General features: G+C 33.9%; 1 protein-coding gene across 1 annotated transcript in view; it reads right to left on the bottom strand.

The window, feature by feature from the left end:
• Positions 1-2,151: 2,151 nt before the first annotated feature.
• The window catches only part of LOC114343886 (coiled-coil and C2 domain-containing protein 2A), a 217,388-nt gene continuing 195,020 nt past the window's right edge, over positions 2,152-24,519 (bottom strand). Inside the window, exons 12-14 of the mRNA XM_050647533.1 lie at positions 14,745-14,903; positions 12,344-12,535; positions 2,152-4,774 (exon numbers count right to left, since the gene is read on the bottom strand). Coding sequence (XP_050503490.1) covers positions 4,586-4,774; positions 12,344-12,535; positions 14,745-14,903 — 540 coding nt within the window. The 3' untranslated portion in view covers positions 2,152-4,585. The remainder of the gene's footprint in view (positions 4,775-12,343; positions 12,536-14,744; positions 14,904-24,519) is intronic.

The raw sequence follows: 24,519 nt of genomic DNA, 5'->3' as shown, positions 1-24,519 counted from the left end.
GGTAACAAACGTACCCAAGCTCACAAACACATGCAGATGTATGCCGCCTGTAATCATGCAATTATAACGTGTCGTACTTACGTTCGGTTACAAGAAGCTACTTCTTGAGTATTCATTAACATGATATCTTGCTTAAGTTATGCTAACGAGATATGGTGGAATAGATGGAGAATGTTGTAAAGGTTAACAAGTTTTATGGAAATTGGAAATTCTTGAGGGTGATGAGATAGTTGGTGAAAGACAACCAACAAATATGTGCGTCTTATTTTTTGTTTGTGAAGTAGACTAAAGTGAATGTCATATATACAATTTTAATATGTGATGGTTTTAAAGATTTTTATTTCTATTTATTAAAGGAATTTTATTTATGTTTATTAAAAGAATTCTATTTATTAATTTATGTTAGTGTAAGGCTGACAAAGTTTGGGTCAAAACGGGTTGATATCTAGTATGTATGTTAGCTGTGGACGTCCAGCTATAACCCAAATTGTTAAGGTCAATACTCCTTGATGTTCTAATGAGAGGAGCAGTCGTCGCATAACGGATGAAAAGTCGGAAAGCTTAAAAATTGTAGATAAATGACTGTATTAGCAGTAAAGTTTTTTACTTCTAAGTTTTTTAAAATAAACTCCTCTTCACAATAAACGACGTGATTGGCAAGAATTTATTCTCAAAAAAAAATAATTACAAAATTCCAAAATACTGGATGTTTGTCAATGAGTGTATAAATATCGTCCCCTTAGAATAATAAAGTTGTATCTGGACATTCAACTATTTTGAAAAACAAAGGCTAAAGTTTGAATACCAATTATGAACTGAAAATTATTAATATGGATGCGGAATAATTTATATTCTTTTAAAGTATTCTTCTAGTAAATTTAATTCACAAATATTAGAGATAGAACTTTAACTAAATCTAGAACTAGCAAGTCATAAATGAACATAGAACCTTATTACATTTTCATAAATATTTAATCGAACATGGTTTTAACTGCCAGTTAAAACTTTGTTAGATTAAGATGATTTTCACGTCATATCCCATAAAATTAAAACGAAGTTCTAAGTGAACATTTTTAAAAGATTTTATTGGTCTTTTTAAAATCAAAACAAAACCTTAACTGAACTAACAATAAGTAAATAAATGAAATATTATTCTAAATTTAACAGAGCTTTGTAATGGTATTGGTCATTTTATTAGTTTTTTAAAATCAAAACAAATTTTTCTAATATAAAACCTTAACTGAACTAACTATAAGTACCTAAATAAATGCAATATTATTCTAAATTTAACATAGCTTTGTAATAGTCTTGGTCATTTTGTGGCATGGACGGCATCATTTTCTTTATGACACTGATTCTTTCCTTTGAAATTTCTTTTTTTGCGGAAAGAATTTTAGGTAGAAACTTAGGTGGAACTTTCACCTCTGCAGTTTTTTTGTTGCGGCGTGGGAGTAGGTACTGGATTAGCCGGCCTTATTAACACTCGAGTAAATTCATCTGCAGTGTGACTTTTTTAAAACATACCTCGGTTAAGTCATGTTTTGAAAATTTTAGAGAACATACTTTGGTAAATGGAATGTTTTCAAATTTTAGTTGTTTTGAATACTGTTCATAATCCCTAAAATCTGACTCTTTGATTTCAATTATTTGAAAGGGGTTTTTTTGTTCATTTGTTTCAGTTCCCTTATAAAGCCAAGAGGTGGGAAAAATTATGTTTTAGACATGTGCCTTTCAATTTTGCTATGAATATTGTCTACCTCCTGTACAGCACCGTGTCCAGGAATGGAATACTTCGTTGTTAAAACCTCTAGGTCTGGAAGATTTTTAAGTACATCTAAAACACAAAAAGAAATGTGGGAGTTTCGATTTTGGGGGACCCAGCTGTAACTCCAAGTGATAAGTTGTCTAAGATAATTTTCTTCTAAAACCTTTTCTATAATTTTTCTTCACGCACTGGCTAAGCAGTTTCCACTTCGTCCCTGGAGAGTTTCTATCCATATTGCACAATATGCCATATTTGTTCTAGATAAATGCCCTGTTAAATTGTACAAAGTAACTTTTGGTAAATAAAATTAATTACCAATAAGAGATCTTGGGCAGGTTATTACATTTTCTAAGTCAAAACATAAAACTGGAATGTCACTTTTCTTATCATTTTGTTTTTCTTTTCGCATAGCTTCCTTTTCTTTAGTATGTTTTTCCATAGATTCGGCTTTAGTACTATTTAGTCTATTTTCTTTTTCCTTTAAGTAAAAGGCGGAGCAGGTTTCACACATGTCTTTTTTGGTTTGTGAAAACTATAGTTAAAATTATTACTTACAAAATATATAGGTACACATCTACATTGAGAGTTTAACTGTTTCTAGGTTATTTTCAGCACAGTAATTAAGATATAAATCGTAGGTACATTTTTGGAATTGTTAATGTTGCTTCCAAATATTTTTTGGAAAAAATCATTTCATGAATACTATAACAACGGTGTAACTACTGTTTGGGAATTACAAAGTGCTAACTGTATGTAGATAGAATCATGTTAAATTAAATTGACGAACAATCGCTGCAAATAGAACTCTGCGATCCTTCTAAAACACCTTCCCGTGATTAGATGGCGCTAATTTTTATTAAATTCGATAGAAAAGAATACTTCTTCTTCTTCTTCTTCTTCTTCTTCTTCTTCTTTCTCGAAACTCCTTATGTTCCTTAGGGGCGTCGGAGGTTTTATTCATCTTCTATCCATCTCTTCCATTTCTTGCGGTCCTTTGCTAACTCTTTCATGTGTTGATGTGTTTTTCCTTTTTCCTGTCCAATTTATATAATCTGATCGATCCATCTCTTCCTTGGCCTCCCTTCCTTCTTTTACCATATCTTTTCGATTCCATCACCTGCTTTGGTAGTCTTCCCTGGTCCATTCTGTTAATGTGTCCATACCATTTTAATTTTCTTTTTTGTATCTTGGTTATTATCGATTCCTGTCTCAGTCTTTGTCTAATATCTTCATTTCATATTCTGTCCAATTTCGTTTTTCCTGCTATTTTTCTTAGCTGCTTCATCTCCGCTGCGTTTATTGTACTGTCTATTTTTGCATTGTTTACCCATGTCTCACTTGCATATATTAAAGTTGGCACAGAGATTGCGTTGTATACCTTCAGTTTTATTTCTTTATCTATTTCTTCCTTTCCAAATATTGTTTTATTTAGTGCATAGTAGATCTTGTTTGCTTTTTTCGCTCTGTATGAGATATCTTGATCTATCTTTCCATCCCCTGATATTGTTACTCCAAGGTATTCAAACGTCGAGACTGTTTTTATTATTTCGTTTTTGCACCTAAATATCGTTTGGTTTATTTCTTCCCTTTTCTTTTGGGTTACTATCATGGTCTTCGTTTTCTTTACATTTACCTCCATTTTCAAATTTTCTATTTCCTCCACCCATATATTGATTAGATTTTGCATTTTCTCTTTATTGTCTGCTATTATTACTAAGTCATCTGCATATAGTAATCCCTCCATTCTCACTGGTACTAAATTCCTGTACCCTATTATTGACTGTAATTGCCTTGACCTTCTTTTAGCGCTCTTCATTACTCTATCCATTACTAATATAAACAAAACTGGGCTGATACTGTCCCCCTGTTTTATTCCTCTCCTTAGGTTTATTTTTGGCGATCTGTTTCCATTTGTTTGTACTTTAGCAAGTACGTTTCAAAAGTAAGTTACTTTTTACCACGCTTACTATCTTTTGCGGGATTTGCAGATCTTCCATTACTGACCATATTACTTCTCTATTTATAGAATCAAAAGCAGCTTTAATATCTATAAACGTAATATATAAGTCTTCTCCTATTTCGTTTTTCCTTTCAATTATATTTCTCAGTATGTATATATTATCTGTTGTTCCTCTTTCCTTCCTAAATGCCGCTTGTTCTTCTTCTAGTTTTCCTTCCAGTTCTTTCCTGAGCTTCCTTTCTATTATCCCGGTGTAGACTTTATATGCCACTGATGATAAGCATATAGCCCTATAGTTATCACATTCCGCTTCATCTCCTTTCTTGTGTATTGGTATCAATAAATTTTCTTCCCAGTCTTCCGGTATCTTTTCTGTTCTCCATGCTTCCCTAATTATTTTCAGCAGCCAAAGCTTGCCTCGTTCTCCCACGTACTTCATCATCTCCGGATCTATGTCATCGGCACCTCCCGCTTTTCCAATCTTTATTCTTGCCAATCCTTCTTCAATATCTTTGATATGAATTTCGTCTACTCGATTGTCTCTATCCACTTCTCTTGCCTGCTGTCCTCTCTCCTCATCTTGTTGGTTACTTGCCTCGAATTTTTCTTTATAGTGCTTATTCCATATGTTTAGTATGTCTTGTATGTTTGTTTTCAATTTATTTCGCTCATTTATAAAAGAATACTTAAAACCTTATTATACCAAAATTTACAATTTGGGAAAAAGTGCAGTTAGAACTTTGTTATTGTAAGTGGACGATATATAATTAATATCCTGTATTTTTATATTATATGGTAAAATATATAATATTATGCTATCACAATTATATTATAATTTTCGTTTAACTTAAATATCTTGTTTAGTCAATATTTTTAATATTCACTATAAATATCCAAACCGATAGCAATCTACCGGGATAACAATGAACATAAAGTGAAAACGCAAATTCTGTATCATCTTCAGGTTGAACATGAAATCCTATTCTTTTAACTGTTCTGACCAATTCTGCTAAACCTTTAAATGGAATATTCCAGGCTAAACCAGAGACCTAAAATAACACAGTGTATAATATATTATAATTTTCGAAATTGTGCAAGGAAGCATCCAAGAGGGGTTTGGCAATATATCAAAATAAAACAAAATATAGTCGAAACGCAAATCGGTGGGAATCCGCATTTCATCAATGAACTTCGATATGTTTAAGACATTGTAACGTTACAAACGTCAAATCTTTGATATTTTATTTTTAAATATATAATCTACTTTATTTTCTTTAATATTTCATGAACAATAATTTTCTTCTACATGTTTTACCAGGATTCTTCGTTAAAAACTCGTTGGTCCCCTCTTTTATTATTTTCTTTTATTATCTACATCTTTTTATTTAAATCATCAACTGAACATACTGAACGTACCCCGCATATCTTTACTCCCTAAATATCTGTCTTAATACGGAACATGCCTACCTTTCTACAGTTCACGCTGTCATTTCAATTCTCAAATCATCCAGCCTCAAAAGTCCACTGCTGAACATAGGCCTCCTCCCCTCGTTTCCAACCCCATCTATCCTGCGCCGCCCTCATCCAGTTTTTATTTACCTTTCTTAAGTCGTCAGTCCATCTTGTAGGCGGTCGACCGACGCTTCTCTTGTCTTCTCTTGGCCTCCATTCCAATAACCTCTTCGTCCATCGCCCATCTGTAATTCTGGCTACGTGTCCTGCCCATCTCCACTTCAACCTGGCTATCCTCTCGATGACGTCAGTCACCTTTGTTCTTCTCCTGATTTCTTCGTTTCTGATTTTGTCTCGCAGAGTTATTCCTAACATTGACCGCTCCATTCTTCTCTGCGTGACTCTTAGTTTGGTAGCCGAGGCTTTAGTTAAGGTAAGTGTTTCTGATCCGTACGTCAAGACTGGGAGGACGCACTGATCGAATACCTTTCTCTTTAGATATGTGGGTAACTCACTTTTAAAAGTTTCTCTCAGTTTTCCAAATGCTGCCCACCCAAGACCGATTCTTCTCTTCAGCTCATGAGTCTGGTTATCCCTGCCAATCGCAATTTCATGTCCCAGGTATTTATATCTATCTACGAGTTCTATTTCCTTCCCACCAATACTGATGTTCTGGTTGGGTACCAAATTTGTCATTATTTTTGTTTTTGAGGTGTTTATATTTAAACCTACATTTTCTGTAACTACAACGAGTTCTTGTACCATCTCTCTTGCCATACCTAGATCCTCAGCTACTGTGACTATATCATCGGCGAAACGTAAGTTGTTTAGGTATTCTCCATCTATTTTTATTCCCTTTGTCATCTAATCCAAACTCTTGAAAGCATGTTCTAAGACCGTATTAAAAAGTTTAGGTGACATTGGGTCTCCTTGTCTAACCCCCCGTTCTATTTTTATGCGATTACTGTTAGTATGTAATTTGACAGTGGTTGTTGCCTGTAAGTATATTTTGTGTAATAATTTTGTATACCTATAATCTAGCCTGCATTTTTTAAGCGCCTGTAATATTTTGCTAAGTTCAACTGTGTCAAAGGCTTTATGAAAATCGATAAAAACTAGAACTAGGGGTTTATTGTATTCCACTACTTTCTCTATCAGGGTTTTTATACTTTGTAGATGGTCATTTGTTCCGTAATTTTTTCGGAATCCTGCCTGTTCTCTTGGTTGATAAGGCTCTAACTTTCTTTCCATTCTCTTAACTATTATTCGCGTAAATAACTTATATAAATGGCTGAGGAGGCTAATCGGTCTGTAATTCTCTAAATTGGCTTTGTCTCCTGCTTTGTGTAATAGAATCATAGTAGCGTTGTTCCAGTCTGTTGGAATATTGGCGTTGTGAAGGCAGATATTGAAAAGTTGTTTAATTTTTTCAAGTAGTATATTTCCTCCAATTTTTAGTGCTTCTGATACTATTCCATCTTCACCTGGGGTTCGATTATTTTTCATTTTCTTCAGAATTCTCAAAATGGTGGTGATAATCTTATAAAAGGCAATTACAGAGCTGTTAATAGCTATCTATTTTCAAGATTTATTATTCTCTTGGGGTGAGTTTTGTTCTAAGCTTTTTATAGTCTACTTTTAATTTTTTATAATCATTTTTTCTTATACCTAACCTTCAAATGTTCAACTATGTGTTTGGTGTCTATATTCCATTTCATCTATTAATATGCTTTTAGTAATCAAATTTTAATCAGTAATATTCAATCTTAATTTTATTTAATTTATTCTTGTCATCTGCTACTCTTTTTGATTATTTCTTAAAAGCATGGCAGACGTGGCAAATTTTGGTCTTTCTTCTTGATGATTGATATGTGTGTTTATCTTATAGTTTTTGGAAATAAAGATCACAGTCCTTTAAGCTTCAACAGCTTCAAGCCTATCACCGGTGATGCAACTTTATGGCGAAGAATGAGACCATGACATCCAGACTACAGCACCCAACATCTTCAGCTGCAGGGGCCTAGGGCCGAACATCTGCCCAGGTCTACAAGAAGTCTACAGCAGTACCATTCGGCATCAATAAGTTACCATCGAACCAACACCACAAGCCATGCATAAGTATAATCCAGAATCGTTAATTTTGGCAAGAATTTGAATATATTTATTAATGCATTTACTAAGTTACTAAGTCATATTTTTATTATACCTTTATCTCACAAAAAACATGATTAGTTAAAAATACTGTTTTGTTTGCTTTTATTCTGAATCTTCATGGTTCATTTCTAAGATTAGGACAAGACGAACACACACCTTGAGAGACTGAGCTAAGCTAAGGATGTAGCCATGGCTATCTTGGATGATTGAGGTAATATTTTCGGATATTATTACAATTAGCTGGGGTAGTCCATCGCCTTATTTCGTTTCAACATTCCAGAAGCCGCTAAAGATAATATGTTTTAACAACCCATTAATCATTCTGAATTAGTCGACCGATATTAGTACATTTAAAATAATTAGACGATAACTGGACAATAATTATTATACAGAAATTTAACATTTTTTCTACTTTATTGACAAAAAAAGCAAGTTCATTAGCAAAAAAGAATTCAAAATTATTTTGCACATCATATTTGAAACACACTGCCTGGGGTAACTGCGGGGTGGATCGAGTAGCTCTGCGGTTACCACAGCCGGTCCCAAGCCCGGATAAAATGTGGAGGGTGATTGGCAAGGTTAGCAACCTACCAATCGTAAAACGAATACTGCTCAAAGAAACAATGTGAAGCTTCGGAACCGGACTGATAATATGAAGACGACCACGGCAAGAAATAAGGACACGAGAAAAACCTCCAAAACCCAGATGAGAATAACCACTTGGAACATAAAATCGCTTAACACTAGAGATCAAGAAATAACCCAAGAGCTAAAAGAGAAAAAAATAGATATATGCGCTCTACAGGAGACCAAAAAGAAAGGAAAAGGCCAGTCAAAATCAGGAGAATATATACTAATCTACAGTGGAGTAGCAAAAGAAAATATGGCCAAAGAGGGTGTAGCCTTACTAATACACCAAAGATACCAAAATAACATAAAAGTGTGTCAATATGTATCAGAAATGATTGTCGCAGCAAAAATTAGAATGAAGAAGGAAGACCTGAACATTATCGGAGTATACTGCCCAGAAAATAGTAAGCCCCAAACAACAAAGGAAATATTCTATGATCAATTGCAACAAGTAGTAGATCAAGTTAGAGGAAAGTTGATAATACTGGGGGATTTTAAAGCAACCAAGTAATACCTGGAATTAAACAAAAACATAATGAAATGTCAAAAACAAAAATGGAGAATTAATGATAAACTTCTGCACGAATAACGAACTTCGAAAAAGCAACACCTTTTTTGACCACAAAGACCAACACAAATATACATTCAATTATACCCGTGGACAAAGATCTATGATAGATTATGTTGTAACTAACAGAGATATATATCCATCAAAAATAATTGACGTAAGATGCCTCAACGCAGCAGATGTAGGTAGTGACCACAGCCTAGTATTAATGTAAAATTAGAATCACCATGAAATGCTTCACACCTAAGAGAGTGGCACCAACACAAACAAAAATCAAAGTCGAAGGACTAAGTACGGAATCCAAGGAGTACTTATATAGAAAAAGAATATCAGAGAAGATTGCTGATAATGAAATACTAGAAAACGATAACATCGAGGAAAGCTGGGAAAAGCTCAAAAGTAACATAATTAACGCAGCAACAGAATCACTTGGAGAGAGGAAAGTAACAATACCAATATATCAAAAAAGAAAACCCCATGGTTTCGAGAGGAAGTGAAGATAAAATGTGAAGAAAAGAAGAAAGCCTTTTTACAATACAGAACACAACAGACACAACAGGCATACAACCACTATAAAAGAATTAGAAACGAAACAAACACTTTAGTCAGACGAATAAAAAGAGAACACTGGGAAAGTTTCTCAAAACAGATGGAACACGACTTCTACGGAACACAAAAGGAAATATGGAGAATGATCAGAGGACAAAGAAAAGAGATGAACGAACTAATAAAAACGAAACACATTCAGAAGGAAACTTGGGCAGACTATTTTCGATCTCTGTTTGCTAAAGATAACGATAACGAACCACCAACAACTGAAGTGACAATAAACGAAGAAATAAATATTGAAAAAGCAGAGGTAACGGAAGCATTAAGGAAATTAAAAAATAGAAAATCACCAGGAGAGGACCGAATATCGAATGAACTCCTAAAGTACGGAGGACAAGATCTAACTAAACAACTATTAAAACTAATACAAAAAATAATAGAACAAAACAGAATACCACAAGAATGGAGATCAAGTATCCTAATACCTCTCTTCAAAAAAGGAGACAAATGAGACCCGGAGAATTATAGAGGGATTAACTTATTAAACACAACATTAAAATTAACAACTCAAGTGATAACAAACAAATTAAATGAAATTATAACATTAGCAGAAGAACAACAAGGTTTAAGGTCGGGAAGATCATGCAACGACGCTATATTTATAATGAGGCAGATTCAAGAAAAATCGTTAGAATACAACAAACCGGCATACTTATGCTTCGTGGACCGTAAGAAGGCATTTGACAGGGTCAAATTAAAGGACGTTATCCATTTATTGTACGCAAGAGAGGTACCTCTAGGAGTAATTAAAACAATCGAAAATATCTACCATAACAACACAATAAAAGTAAAAGTAGATGAAGAACTAACTGACCCAATTGAAGCTGGCAATGGGATAAGACAGGGAGATTCCCTGAGTCCTCTGTTGTTCAACCTGATCATGGACGAAATAATAAAAAAAGGAAGAACAAAAAAAGGATACCAAGTGGGAGAAAAACAACTTAAAATAATCTGCTATGCAGACGACGCAATACTAATCTCTCAAAGTGAAGATGATTTACAACGTATACTGCACGAATTTAATATAACCGCTAGAAAATCTAACATGTTAATTTCCCCAAAAAAAGACTAAATGCGTGGTTATAACAGCAGATCTAATAAGGTGTAAATTAGAGCTGCAGGGTCAAATAATAGAACAAGTCATGGAGTTTAAATATCTAGGCATCACACTAAGCAGCTACAGAAAGATCGAAACAGAAGTGGAAGATCAGGTGAATAAATCAAACAGAGCCGCAGGTTGCCTGAATGAAACAATATGGAGAAATAAAAACATCGGAAAAGAAGTGAAAGGCAGAATTTACAAAACAGTCATCAGACCAATAATGAAATACGCGGCAGAAAAACGACCTGATACAGAAAGGACAAAAAGAATGCTAGAAACCGCAGAGACGAAAACATTGCGAATAATCGATTGTAAGACGCTCTGGGATAGAGCTAGAAGTGCAGATATACGAAGGAGATGCAAGGTGGACAACATTAATAACTGGGTGAAAAGCAGAAGAATAGAATGGAACGACCACATAAGCTGAATGGCAACAAATAGAGTAGTAAGGACGGCGAGAGACGCTTCCCCAATAGGAAGACGATCAGTGGGAAGACCACGAAAAAGATGGAATGACAACTTACTGGAGGCACATTGAAAAACAGACACAGTAATGTCTATATAAAAAGAAGAAGAAGAAGATATTTGAAACATTATTTGGTTAAAATAAAACATCTCATTTTTGTTGGAAAAAATATATCAATTTGTCTGGACTTAATTACAGTTCTGTTTATCTTAGAAAGGATATATGTTAATATCAACATTCACACAATGTTGCCAAACTAAATTTTGTAATGCAATAAAACCTGTCAGTAACGGCCACTAAAAATGAACGAACTATTGGCCGATATAGAACGATGGCCGGTATTGCCAGTTTGTGTAGTCCACAAATATATAAAAGATAATTGGAACTTTGTTTATTTTATTATTAAAAGCAAATATAATTCTATATATGAACGGACTCTACTAATACTACGAAAAAAAGGGGATGTTAAGCTTTGCTGAAGAATTTTTCAATTCCCTGTTATTTTTTTGTAATGTCCTTTGATAATTTGAGTTTTTACACCATATTTTTCGGTCACCACACCGACCCTAATTATTTAATACCTTTTTAGGTAGGTACAAAAGGTAGTAAATATAGTACTGGGAATTTCTATCAACAAGTTGACAAAAATATTTGGCCGACATTAACAGGTAAATTTCTATAAAATGTGTTTTAAAAATATGTGATTATTTGGCCGCGTCCGTATTATAAAGGTGGCCGTAAATACCAGATAATAAATAAGGGAATCTACATAATGTGTTTGGTGAATTTTGAAATTGGCCGTTAGTACAGGTGGCCGATTTTGACAGGTGGCCGGTAACACAGGTTTTACTGTATTCGGTGTAAATTCTCCAACCGATTCCCGCGCCGACTATACCTAATATACTCAAAAATACACTTAATATGACCAGGTTGGATATTGGCGAATATAAATGTGAAAAGGTAGAACACTTCAAATATCTTGGGGTCTCAGTTAATGGATTTAATAATTAAAGCATAGTAATCAATGACATAATCCTGGCAGGAACTAGAACGTAATGGACATACAACAACTTCCGCATAGATAAAAAGCTTACTCAGAATACTAAATTGAAAATTGACAGAGCAGCAATTGGATCAGTAATCACATATTATAGTGTTGAAGTAATGAGCTGAACACAAAAAGATGAATAAATATTGAAGATCCTAGAGAGAAAAATCATTCGAATAATAGAAGGATCACTAAAATTACGTAATAATTAATTTAGAAAGCTGATAAACTACGAAGTAAGGAAAGATTTGAAAGAAGAAGACATCGTTAGTTTTATCACGGCACCGATACTTAGATGGATGGGACATAGAGAAGTGATTAATCCAGAATTAGTTATCAAGAAAATCACTAAATGGAAACCAGTATCAGGCAGCCCACGAGGAAGACTGAGAACGAGATGGACGAACCAGATAATTGCGGACTTAGTATTAAAGAATGGATAACCATAAGCAAAAACAGGAACGAATGGAAAAATATTGTAGAAGACGCCAAGCCATACAACCAATTTTGTAAAACCGAAATTATGTCACAGACTGATTACTGAACCCTAGATGAAAAGAAAGATTTGTTTTTCATTTTTTGCACTTACCTTATATTGTGATATTTCCTCGTACAGCTCGCGTATGGTTTCTCTGTGATTTTTATTATACATGCAGTTCAGTTCAAAAGTTCTTAAAAAGTTTGCTAAGACACTCGATAGTCCACTATTCCATATAGTCCTATCCAGTTGTCTTAACCTGGAAAATTTCCTTTTCAGCTGTTTTTCTAACTGCATTTCAATCTAGAGCAAAAACACTTATATTATTGTACAATACCTAAGTATACAATGATTATGAACATCTGCTACTACCAAAAAGTAAGGTAGTACAGTTGAACCCGCTTATTAGAATACCGGTTATAGGAATATCCCGGTATCACCTTCAGCGCCACGGGGGTTCACAAAATTTTCATTCTGGGCCAAAATGTTTTTTTGGACGAATAGAGATTTTTTATGCTATTTTAGAGCGAAAAATAGAAAAATACGAAAATAAACTGCAAATAAATAAAATAGTTGCTTCAATTTTTCCATTTTTGTATGTTTATATGAATTTCTAGTTGCATACAACCTATCTTTTCATGTTTACGTGTCTAAGGCCAAACCCAGTTAGGTATACCACGAAATTGGCTCAGGTCATAACATTATTCTCTACATATAAAAACTTAAGAAAGTGTGTCCTTTTAGGAGATACAACCGATCGAACACAACGAGCCATGTGTATCTTTTTCGGTATACAGCGTTGAGGACAGTGTGTATTTAAAAAGATACACTGGCGCTGAGGGTGTTTTAATGAATAGAAATTTAAGTTCACGAAACATTTTTACTTGCCACCAATGATCGAATATCCCGGTTATAGGAATACTTTTGGTTGCCACAAAAGCTATTCCAATAAGAGGGTTCGACTTATAGTGAGGAAGATCCACCGAACTGTCAGTTCTATAAACATGCTATAGTAACTAATATTAATGTTGTTCTGAAGCTATTTCCTTGTGACATTTTTATGATTAACTATTTAGATGGGAAATAAATAAATTTAAAAAATAATTTTATTAACGTTTCGACGCCCAAATCGGGTGCCGTTGTCAAAATACAAAATACTAATAAATTAAACAAAAGTGATGTTGCTAAATAAAAAAATTCTGCTAATAATTTATTTAATCTATCTCATTTATGTTGGTAATTCAGACGTATATTATACATTTTCAAGTAAAAGACTTTAAAATGATATCGCCAATATTTATGAATTGCGTTCCTGCGACGACTTTACTAAAAGATAGTTCATTCGATTACATGAAATCAATCCCAACTCAAGAATATCCGTCACAAAAAAATCATAGCATGTGATCTGTCTTTAAAAAGACAACCAAATGCAACGGTGACAGTAAAATTCTCGTGTTAGAGATTCCATAGTAAATCACTAGGGATAACCACGAAAAAACTTCGTGATACTATCCCGACATCGTTAGTATTTGGTCTTACATTTAATTTACTTCCAAAAAACTAATACCAAATTCTAAATTTAATATGTTTAAATTATAAATAATATTAATAATACATCGATATACAATAAGTAATACTAAAATATAAAATATGTACTAACTCGATTTGTTATTGACTTACTAATCATGGTATTTTCTTTCTATTGACTTCCTCTTTCAGTATGGGTAAAATGCAGTTGAATGTGGTGATTAAATTTTATAAAATAAAATATATGGTAGAATGCAGTAGGATGTGGTTACCCAAACTGAAAGAGAAAGTCAATAGAAAGAAAATACCACGATTAGTAAGTCAATAACATATCGAGTTAGTACATATTTTATATTTTAGTATTACTTATTGTATATCTATGTATTATTAATATTATTTATAATTTAAACTTATTAAATTCAGAATTTGGTATCAGTTTTTTGAAAGTAAATTAAATTTAAAACCAAATACTAACGATGTCGGGATGGTATAACGAAATTTTTTCCTGGTTTTCCCTCGTGATTTACTATGGAATCTCTAACGCGAGAATTTTACTGTCACCGTTGCATTTGGTTGTCTTTTTAAAGACAGATCACATGCTATGATTTTTTTGTGACGGATATTCTTGATTTGAGATTGATTTTATGCAATCGAATGTAAAGTATGTATCTTTGTATGTAAATTATGTAAATAATGTATCTTTTAGTAAAGTCGTCCCAGGAACGCAACTCATAAATATTGGCGATATCATTTTAAAGTCTTCTACTTTAAAATGTATAATATACATCTGAATTGCCAATATAAATAAGATTAAATAAATTATTAGAAGAAGTTTTTTACTTAGCAACAACATTTTTTTAGTGGTATTTTGTATTTTGACAACGGCACCCAATTTGGGCGTCGAAACCTTAATAAAATTATTTTCAATTTAATTGTGGCTTATTTCCCATCTAAATGGTTAATCATAACTAATATTACTACTTACCTCTTCTGTATCTTCTTTTATTTTATACGTAATAGTATTTGTTATGAAATTATTTGGAGCACTGACTGTATTGTCAAATAATGGCATCCAATCAGAACCTCTTTGAAATTCAAATCTTGTTAGAGCCACATTGTCAGTTTTCTGAGTATTTGCCCAGCACTAAAATATTAGAAATTTAATATTTTTTCTCATTTTTCTTAATTACAAATAAACATGAAAGATGCTAAGGAGTCATAAAGATATTTAACTTTATTTTATGCAACCAACAAGCAATATTTCAACTAATTAAGAGTTTTTTTTGGAATCAAAATGCTACGGTCAAAATTGGAGATAACTACACCGATGAAATCTCCATACAACGAGGAGTCAGACAAGGTTGGATTTTGTCACCAACATTGTTTAAAGTTTACTCGGACCAGTTATTTAAAAAGGCACTTGAGAGACAGCCATATGGAATAAAAATCAACGGAGAACTACTTAATGTGATAAGATATGCAGACGATACAGTAATTCTGTCAGATAATATTGAAGGTCTCAAATTCTGCTTGATCATATTCACGAGGTAGTAGAGGAAATGGGCATTAAAATAAACTCAAACAAAACCAAATTTTTAGTGTTTGTAGTAGTAGCAATGACTAAAACTACTTTTACGAAAATGAAATCATTTCTTTGCAATAGTCATCTCAGTTTAGAACTAAGACAAAGAAAGGTCAAGTGCTATGTTTGGTGCGTACTTTTGTATAGTGCAGAAGTGTGGACGCTAAAAGTATCGATCATGAACAGAATTGAAGCACTGGAAATGTGGATTCATAGGCGGATGCTGAAGATACCCTGGACAGCAAGAAAAACTAATGAAGAAATACTAAGGAAGGTCAACAAAGATAGAGAACTGCTAAGGACTTTTAAACATCGAAAAATGTCTTATCTGGGACATATAGTGAGGGGAAATCGATATAGGGTGTTACAACTGATCCTTAAAGGCAAAATAGAGGGCCGTAGAGGTGTAGGAAGAAAACAAGTTTCTTGGTTAAAAAACATTCGTGAATGGAGTCAGATATCAAATGCAGGACAACTATTCCATATTGCAGAAGATCGAGAAGCCTTCGCAATGGTGATTGCCAACGTCGGATTATTCTGATACTTATGGCACGTGAAGAAGAAGAAGAGTTTTTTTATATGTTAAGAATTTTTCCGTAACAATTTTTGGAAGACATCTTATGCATCGGCTGTATTGCAATTAATTGGCTTATTTATTTTTTTTATTTATTAACAATCGAAATTCCAGAATTCTTGAACTCTGCACTAAGTTGTACATGTCTAGTTGATGGTTGTCATTTTTGTGTAATTTGGGAGTATCCAATAAATATTTGCACATAAAATCTTTCTCTTTTTCTTCCTCTTTTTCTTCTTCTTATTCTTCTTCTTCTTCTTTTTCTTCTTCTTGACTGGCTTTACAACTCAGGTGAGTCTTTGCTGCATCCACTATAGTCATCTCTCTTCTACTTGCGCTTCCATTTCCAATATTGTTGTACACCAACTCTAGATAAATCGGCTTCAATATGATCATTTCATCTTTTTCTGGGACAGCCTATTGATATCCTTCCGTGTCTGGTCTCTCAAAAAATCCTGTCTTTAACACTCTGTTTTCCTCTGACCTTACCACATAACCTGCCCATCTTTATTAGAAACTATGAAAGTTATTAAATAAAAAATACAGATATAATTCTGAATGGCGCACTTGAGACAAAACTGATCCCCACTCATCAACCAATTCAGTTACAGACTTCAAAGTGCACACACAATGAAATGATTGATAACAAAAATTTTTCACTATGGTATTGCTAGATAAAATAAACTTCCATCAAGTAACGGTCGGACCCGCACTTATTTTTATTATTTGTTATACTATCCACTGCAACCACGGATTAATTTTGGTACACATGATCAATACACTTGATTATACATAGCGTACAGAGTAATTTTCCAAAACCACGTAGGAGTATAATGAAAATAGCCGCAATAATAACATAACAAAAATTAGTTTACTTTAGGTAAACTAGTATTGTATTCGCTTGACATTCAAAGCGTACAAATATAGCGATCCTGTAGACCAGGGCATTTAGAACAAAAAACACCGGAATAAATCTATTTTTAAATTAATACAGCACCTATCGACTTACAACTTTTTACATTGTGTTTGGGAATGACCAGTGGCGTAGCTAACATGGGTGACACCCGGGGCGGTAATCGATGGTGTCACCCCAAATCCAAAAAATAAAGATTGGTAAAATCAACGAAATTCCGATAAACGTATATTTTGAATAATGAAAATATTAAGAATCATAGTTAACAAGCTGACGTTATTTAGCCTTTTTGTCGCCATTACTATCCGCAAGTAATTATTGATTAATTTTAGATTACTAAACCTGCTCTCACATGAAGCAACCGATATACAAGTGCTCATATACAATTTTAATGCGACCATTAAGTTTGGGAGGGATTCCATGAAATCCCATTCCACAATGAATTTTTTAAAAATCTACAGCTAACCATTTATATTTAGAGGCTGTAATATTGGCCGCTTGTAAATGTCTTCTGAGCGTTGGTATTTCTAGCAGGAGGTCTGCTTCTGATACCTCTTCATGGTAAAAGTTACAAAATGTTGAAACAGCTAATTTCAACTGTTCACTGTTCGTGAAAAGCAAAGTGTGTGTCTGCACAACCTCGAACAATGAAGCCACATCATGAATGAACTTTGAACTGGTTTTAAGTTCAAAATTGAATAGGTCAAAATATTCCATTATATATCCTTTTAAAGTTCGGCTCGAAATGCGAGTCCTCATATTTTCGATAGGAAGGCCGTCGTCCTCATATTTTCGTGGCGATATCTATTGCTTCAGCTATACTATGACCACGTTTTTCTTCAATATAAAGTACACCTATTTCGATCGCTGATTGATCAACAGTTATGCCTTTACTTTGCAATTTAATCTGCCAAAAATTTATATCTCTTTGTACATCATTCCAAAAGAAATAATAACAAATAAATGTAGAACCACACACATCGGGCATATGGTTATGTGCAGCACATCTGGTGTCTAAATTTTCTTATTGATGATACAATTCTACAATTGCAGCAATAAAACTATCAAAATGTTCTGCCCACACTTTAACTGCAGCATAGTGAGCACTTCAACGCATTGTGGAAAGTCGTTTAAATATGCTTTGCTGTGTTTAATAAGCACTTCCCAGCAGCTAGTGGTAGCAGAAAAGAATTGCCTCTACAGTTCCAAATAATGTTACACAAGATGTATTTTGTGCAAAAGAGTGCTGGCCACATTAATTAATTAAATGGTCAAGACATCCAACGAAAATGGCCTTTTTTTGCTTTAATAATAGCTTTTATTCATCCACGTCCCCCGCTCATACCAGCTGCGTTACTTTGATCAGCTGCTTTTTCCTTTTTAACGGGAAAAATCTAAGAAATGCCTCTTTGACCTTGACTTTTCTCGGTTTCGTGTGTTCACAAATTAATATCGAATTTTATTTTGAGTGTAAAGTGAGTAAAGTTACAAATTAACGATTCATTCTTTTGTGATAGGGTCTCAACCGGGGCGGACTGCCCCCTCCGTCCCACCCTAGCTACGCCACTGGAAATGACGTCAGGGAAAAAGTATACAATAGAAAAATGGGCGGTAATGCATAACTGCATTTACAGTGCATAAAATGTCTCCAAAAGTGCATACAAATTTTGGAGTCATCTCTAATTTTATTAAGACATCAAAATAATAATAATTATAATATTAAGGAGGTTTTTATGGTCGCTGACCTTCGACCTGGGTTATCTGACCTTATGGGTGAATCGAATAGGAAGAGCGGTTTTTTTTAATTTTTTTTATGGCATGGACTTTATGTCATTCAGCCAGTCACAACATCAATATTAGTGTCATGTGTAGTGTGTATGTTGAGTAAGTGTCTTGTTACTTTGCAAAGTCGACGTCATTAGCGTAAAACTACTTGGAATTACACATAAAAGACGCTATTTTACTAAACATCAACTTCAGAATATATTCTTTATTAGTAAAATATAGGGAATTTTTTTTATTTCAAAATATGAGGATATCTAGAATGATATTAAAGTCAAATAAAAAAATAATGAGTTAAAAATTGAAAATACTTTTGAATTTATTAAAGAAAAACATACGCTGGGGTCACAAATTTCCCCCGCTTGGTCATCCGAAGGTTAAAGACTTTATTATCCCGAAACTAATGTACAGGCTCCAGAATCCGAGAGTGACAAGTGATGTGTTGAGGTCTGCCGACAGCTTGATAAAATTATTTGTCAAGCGGTTGTTGCACCTAAACATTCACATTCCCAACTTGGCGCTTTATGCTAAGGTGAGGGACAGCGGTCTGGGCATTCTGGAGCTCAGACATTTCATCCCATCCGTCTGCCTCCGGAGATTGATGAAACTTGCCTCCGACAGTGACGAAACATGCCAACAAGTTCTCCGCTCTGACCTCTCGCGGTCGCTAATGGAACGACTGAGATCCATAGCTGGCAACATTCCAGTTGACCAGCTATGGACAGAAAAATTAATCAGAGCACCAACGCTGGCTGGCCTGAAATATTCATCTGAGAATCCCGCCAGCAGAAATTGGATAAGTCGTAACCCGTACGGCTGGACCGGAAGAGATTTGGCGAAGGCCGTTCATTTGCGCACCAACAATCTACCGACTGCGGGATTAATGTCGAATCCGGCTGAACAACTATTCTGCATAGCAGGGTGCAACAGTGTAGAGTCCTTATCACATGTCTTGCAACAATGTCCCGTGGTCCACTGGGAGAGGATAACTCTCTAAATCGGACATTATCGTCCGTCGGGGGGACGTAATCACGATGGTTGATGTATAGGTAAGCTGGGAATGATCAAATATCACTTTACCTAAACTGTTTCAAAATAAGAGGGTCGTCTATTACAACCAGAGGTTCCGAGAGGCCGCCGTTGCGCGTTGGCCGGGCACCACCATCCAGGTACTGCCTAGAGTGTTTAAAGATAGGGGTGTCTAGCTGAGGTGCAACGACATCGTTTCGGAAATTTTAAAGATACCGCCGTGCATTAAGAACAGCTGCGTGCAGTTATGCCTGAAGTGGGGGCTTCGATACATTCAGCCTTTGGACGAAAGTTCTGGAGGAGTAATCCCGACCATGAGCGGGAGTCGAGGTACGGTCGCAAGAACTCTTATAGACAGAGGAATAGCACATGGACTGTTAAATTTGGATTAAATTTTTTTTTCTTATTTTCATGTTCAGTCGTTTGACGGCGGTTCTTGTTTACCAAATATTTAATTTTGTCCCATGTACATTGTTTGTCTTTTAATTATGTCTTTAACAATGGATTGAATAGCAGCTGTCCCACGTTATGCGATTCCACCGCTTAAGTGACCTTATCTGTTAGCTTCAGCTAAGATACGTCTTACAACAATCACATCCACCCTCAGGAGCCACCAATTACCACAAATGCCCTTTAAAACAAAATTAAAGCAAAACATGTATTAGAGCAGCAGGAGTTGCAGGAGGTATAGCTAGAGTACAGGTAAATACTGATTAACCCACAATTAGACATACAATAATAGGAACATCACTTACTTAAATAATTTTTCATTGCGCTTATAGATTTATAAAATTGGAGTTCCCACTGCTATCATTGACTGCATAGGGTGGAACAGTTGCGATTCACCTAACTTAAGTAATACTTTATAAATTTTCAATTAGTTGTTTGTACTATGTAAATTATTTTTTAATATTGACTGGTTTACGGGGAAGGATATTGCACTCTAAACCTAACAATCAGTTAGGGTATAGAAACTCAAACGGGTTAAGTGCCAATATCAGCCTAAATACTGTTACTTGTGCTTAAGTATAATAACTATGTATAATAACTATGTAATTTAAGCGATCGATCAAAAAGTTCTACGAACAGCAACAGCTAATTTGTTTTTGTTAATTATACTGATAGATTTATAACGTATATACAATTTATCTAATTTACTTACCGTTGCACGTCATCCGCGTCATAGCCCATGACGTCAGATGATACCAACACGAAATATTTAGGCGGTAGGTGTGTTCTTTTTTAGAATCCTTTTGCCAAGTACACTGTAATAACAGCCACTATGGGCCATTCCACGAACATACGCCTGTTTTGGATTACTTCGACAACGAATATTTTACTGTGCAACATAAGAAGTACGAAAGTAAATGGCGCTAATAATTATTCCAATAAACAACAATGTAATTTGCAATTTACTTTCATTCTTCTTATTTTGCACATTAAAATATTCGTTGTCGAAGTAATCCAAAACAGGCGTATGCTCGTGGAATGGCCCATAGACATATTTTATTATATACGCTTAGAAATAATATTTGAAGATTTCTGTTAATGTTAACTTAAAGAAATACATAATAATACGTTTCGTTTAATTTGTAGAAATGTATTATAAAGCTTTTTTATGAAGCACATTAATTTGTTCGGAACACACTGTAACTATAATCGAAGGAAGGTCACATTTTGGCATAAATTGGTAACATTTATTTGACAGTTGCGATATTGACACTTTAGATTTGTTTTTATTTTTTACTCTAAATATTTGTTTTATTATATTTATTGTTTTTATATTTATTTAAGGTAAGACTATAACTAGTTTCTATTTCTAATGTTTTTATTTATTTACAATGAATATTAATTTGTTTTGTTATATAATCCAAGTTTACAATAATAATGTGATCTATTTGTTTTAAATTGGATTTAGGATTTTTTTTATACTTTGGCAACAATGTCAACTTAGATCTCTGACATAGATAATGACGTACAACGGTAAGTACATTATATAAACTGTATATTGTATAGTGAAAACTAATTGTAACATAATATTGTGTATTACATATATGTATAAATTAATATTTTGAATTGATGCTGTGGACCCCCATGTAGTGCCGCAGAGTTTCTGTATTATGTTGTTGCGTGTTTTCAGTTTTACTGCTGTCTTCGTCAGGTGTTCCCTGAATGTGAGCGTTCTGTCTAGAGTAGGTAACCTCAAGGTATTTCGGGTATTTATTGTGTTTCAACAGTTTGTCACTAAAATAACTCGCAATTCTCTGTTTCCCAGCCTGTTGTTGAGATGAAAAGCTGATACTTCAGTTTTTGTAGTACTGGGTTGTAGTCACCATTTCTTTAGGTATTCGCTGAGGATGCATAGGTCATTCATGAGAGTGATTTTTGTAAGATTGGTGGCTTGTTGCAAGGGTCCAGTCGTCAGCATAACCAAATCAATAGGTATGGGTGATGTATTTAAAAAATTGATTTACATTTTCATAAATGCCCTGGTCTATTGATCGAATAGATATTATTCTAGTTGTATGCCGCAATAGCATTATTTATCATTCAAAGTAATTAGTCAGTGATTATTAATTACTATTATTTAAAACCGAAGTAAATAATCAGTTAGTAAGTAAAAAATAAAAACAATTAACAGAAAATTTAATAAATATAGTCGCATATTTAATACAGTATTTTTTTATTTAGTAGACACCAATAAGATGCTTAAGAACATTACATTCTAATCAAATAATATGATCAATGAGCAACTTACTTCTAACCTAAATTACTACCTACTAAAAACTTAAGACTAAGGACAAACTCACTAGTACCCCTTAGGTTTTGTTAATTTATTGCACACATATTAACCTGTACCATCACTTGCACCGTGCACTACTTTTCACTTAACTAACTCGAAGGGTTTCTTCTTCTTGAGTCTTTTAGCTAGGTCCGTGTTGTCGAGGAGCTGAATGGCCTCAACATTGACGTGTTGAAGAAGTCGTTGTTCGTGACTCTTGGCAAATTTTTAATGGTCTTTTTAACAGTATCCACTAACAGTCTAGGTCCCTATGGAGGTCACTATTCCTATAGTACCAAGGAGCTTTGACAATGCTCCTTAATACTTTGTTTTGGAATCCCTTAATGATGTCTAAATTACTATTAAACTATACTAAATTCACAATCAAGATGCAGTAGAAGTAAACAAACTGTTACAAGGAGCACTCCTGAATCATGATTTACAATGTATCTACATTGTAAATCCCAAATAGTCCTGTCGCCAGGGGGGGTACAACGGCCTCCTGTATTCAGATGGACTTACCCAAGTTTTTTTATGTATTTTGACCTGTAGAACACGAATTTTTTGGGTAACAGTTGAACCGGATGTCGATAAGATTGTTATAAACCAAGAAGTTGAGGAATCACATAACAGCGATTTCTTGCAAAAGAAAACATTTTTTGTATTTTTTGGGCCATTCTAACCAAAAAATGTTCCTACAAATTTTTTCGTAGGATGCATAGTTTTCGAGATAAACGCGGTTGAACTTTCAGAAAATCGAAAAATTGCAATTTTTGAACCCGAATAACTTTTGATTAAAAAATAAAATAGCAATTCTGCTTACCGCATTTGAAAGTTCAAGTCAAATTATATCGGTTTTAATTATTTGTATTGCTAAAAATTTATTATTTTATTGTTAAAACAAAGCTATAAACACCTAGTGCTTGAGTGATGTTTTCAATGATTTCTCATTTAAAATCGAATGAGTAGGTAGAGGAGGTAAAAGTGCAAGCAGGGCTATTTCTACGTAGCATGCATTAAAACGCATGTATTAGGCACGGGAAACACTATGTGTGTATAGCTTTTTTTAACAATCAAAAAATAAATTTTAAGCAATGCAAATATTCAAAACAGATAAAATTTGACTTAAACTTTTAAAGGAGGTAAGCAGAATTGCTATTTTATTTTTTATTCAAAGGTTATTCGACTTCGAAAATTGCAATTTTTCGATTTTTTGAAAGTTCAACCGCGTTTATCTCGAAAACTATGCATCCTACGAAAAAACTTGTAGGAACATTTTTTGGTTAGAATGACCCAAAAAATACAAAAAATTGTTTTGTTTTGCGAGAAATCGCTGTTATGTAATTCCTCAACTTCTTTGTTTATAACAATCTTTTCGACATCCGGATCAACTGTTACCCAAAAAATTCGTGTTCTACGGTCCAAAATACATAAAAAAACTTGGGTAAGTCCATCTGAATTAAGAAGGCCGTTGTACCCCCCTGGCGACAGGACTAAAATGGTGATTTACAAAGTTTATACATTGTAAATCATAATTCAGGAGTGGTCCTTGTAGCAGTTAACGTGTCTTAGTTTGTTTACTTCTACTGCATCTTAATTGTGAATTTAGTATGTAAGTCAAACAATTAGGAATGCACGTCATAGATTTAATGACATCATAACCCACCGGTACAAACTTAACGGCAAACAAATTCAACAAATATTTCCTCATATATGATTTTTCTCATGAGCATCTTTCAGTGCGTCACAGTTTTTCGACTTCATTCTAACGCATTAAATTGTATGTGAGAGAAAAAAACGCACGTCGGTGATTACATTTCATCAGTGACATTTATAACATTTATTCTAGTTCTCAATAGATGGCGCTATACTCGAAAAAAAAATTATTTACGAATTATATAAGATATCTACGAATATAATCTGTACAATTTATAAGACTATAAAAATCAAAGAAAATACCATTTTATAAATGCAATAAACACAATTGATTTGTTTTTATGCCAAATTGCAAATAAAATGTGACATCTGTCAGATTTAACTAAAATGTCATGTCACTAAAATGTATATTATCACTGACTTACCTTTTTTTCTATTTGTG

The sequence above is a fragment of the Diabrotica virgifera genome, chromosome 3 (genome assembly GCF_917563875.1).
Source record: "Diabrotica virgifera virgifera chromosome 3, PGI_DIABVI_V3a".
Lineage (NCBI taxonomy): Eukaryota > Metazoa > Arthropoda > Insecta > Coleoptera > Chrysomelidae > Diabrotica > Diabrotica virgifera.
Note: the sequence above shows the minus strand (reverse complement) of the source record. Positions and strands in the feature narration are given on the sequence as shown.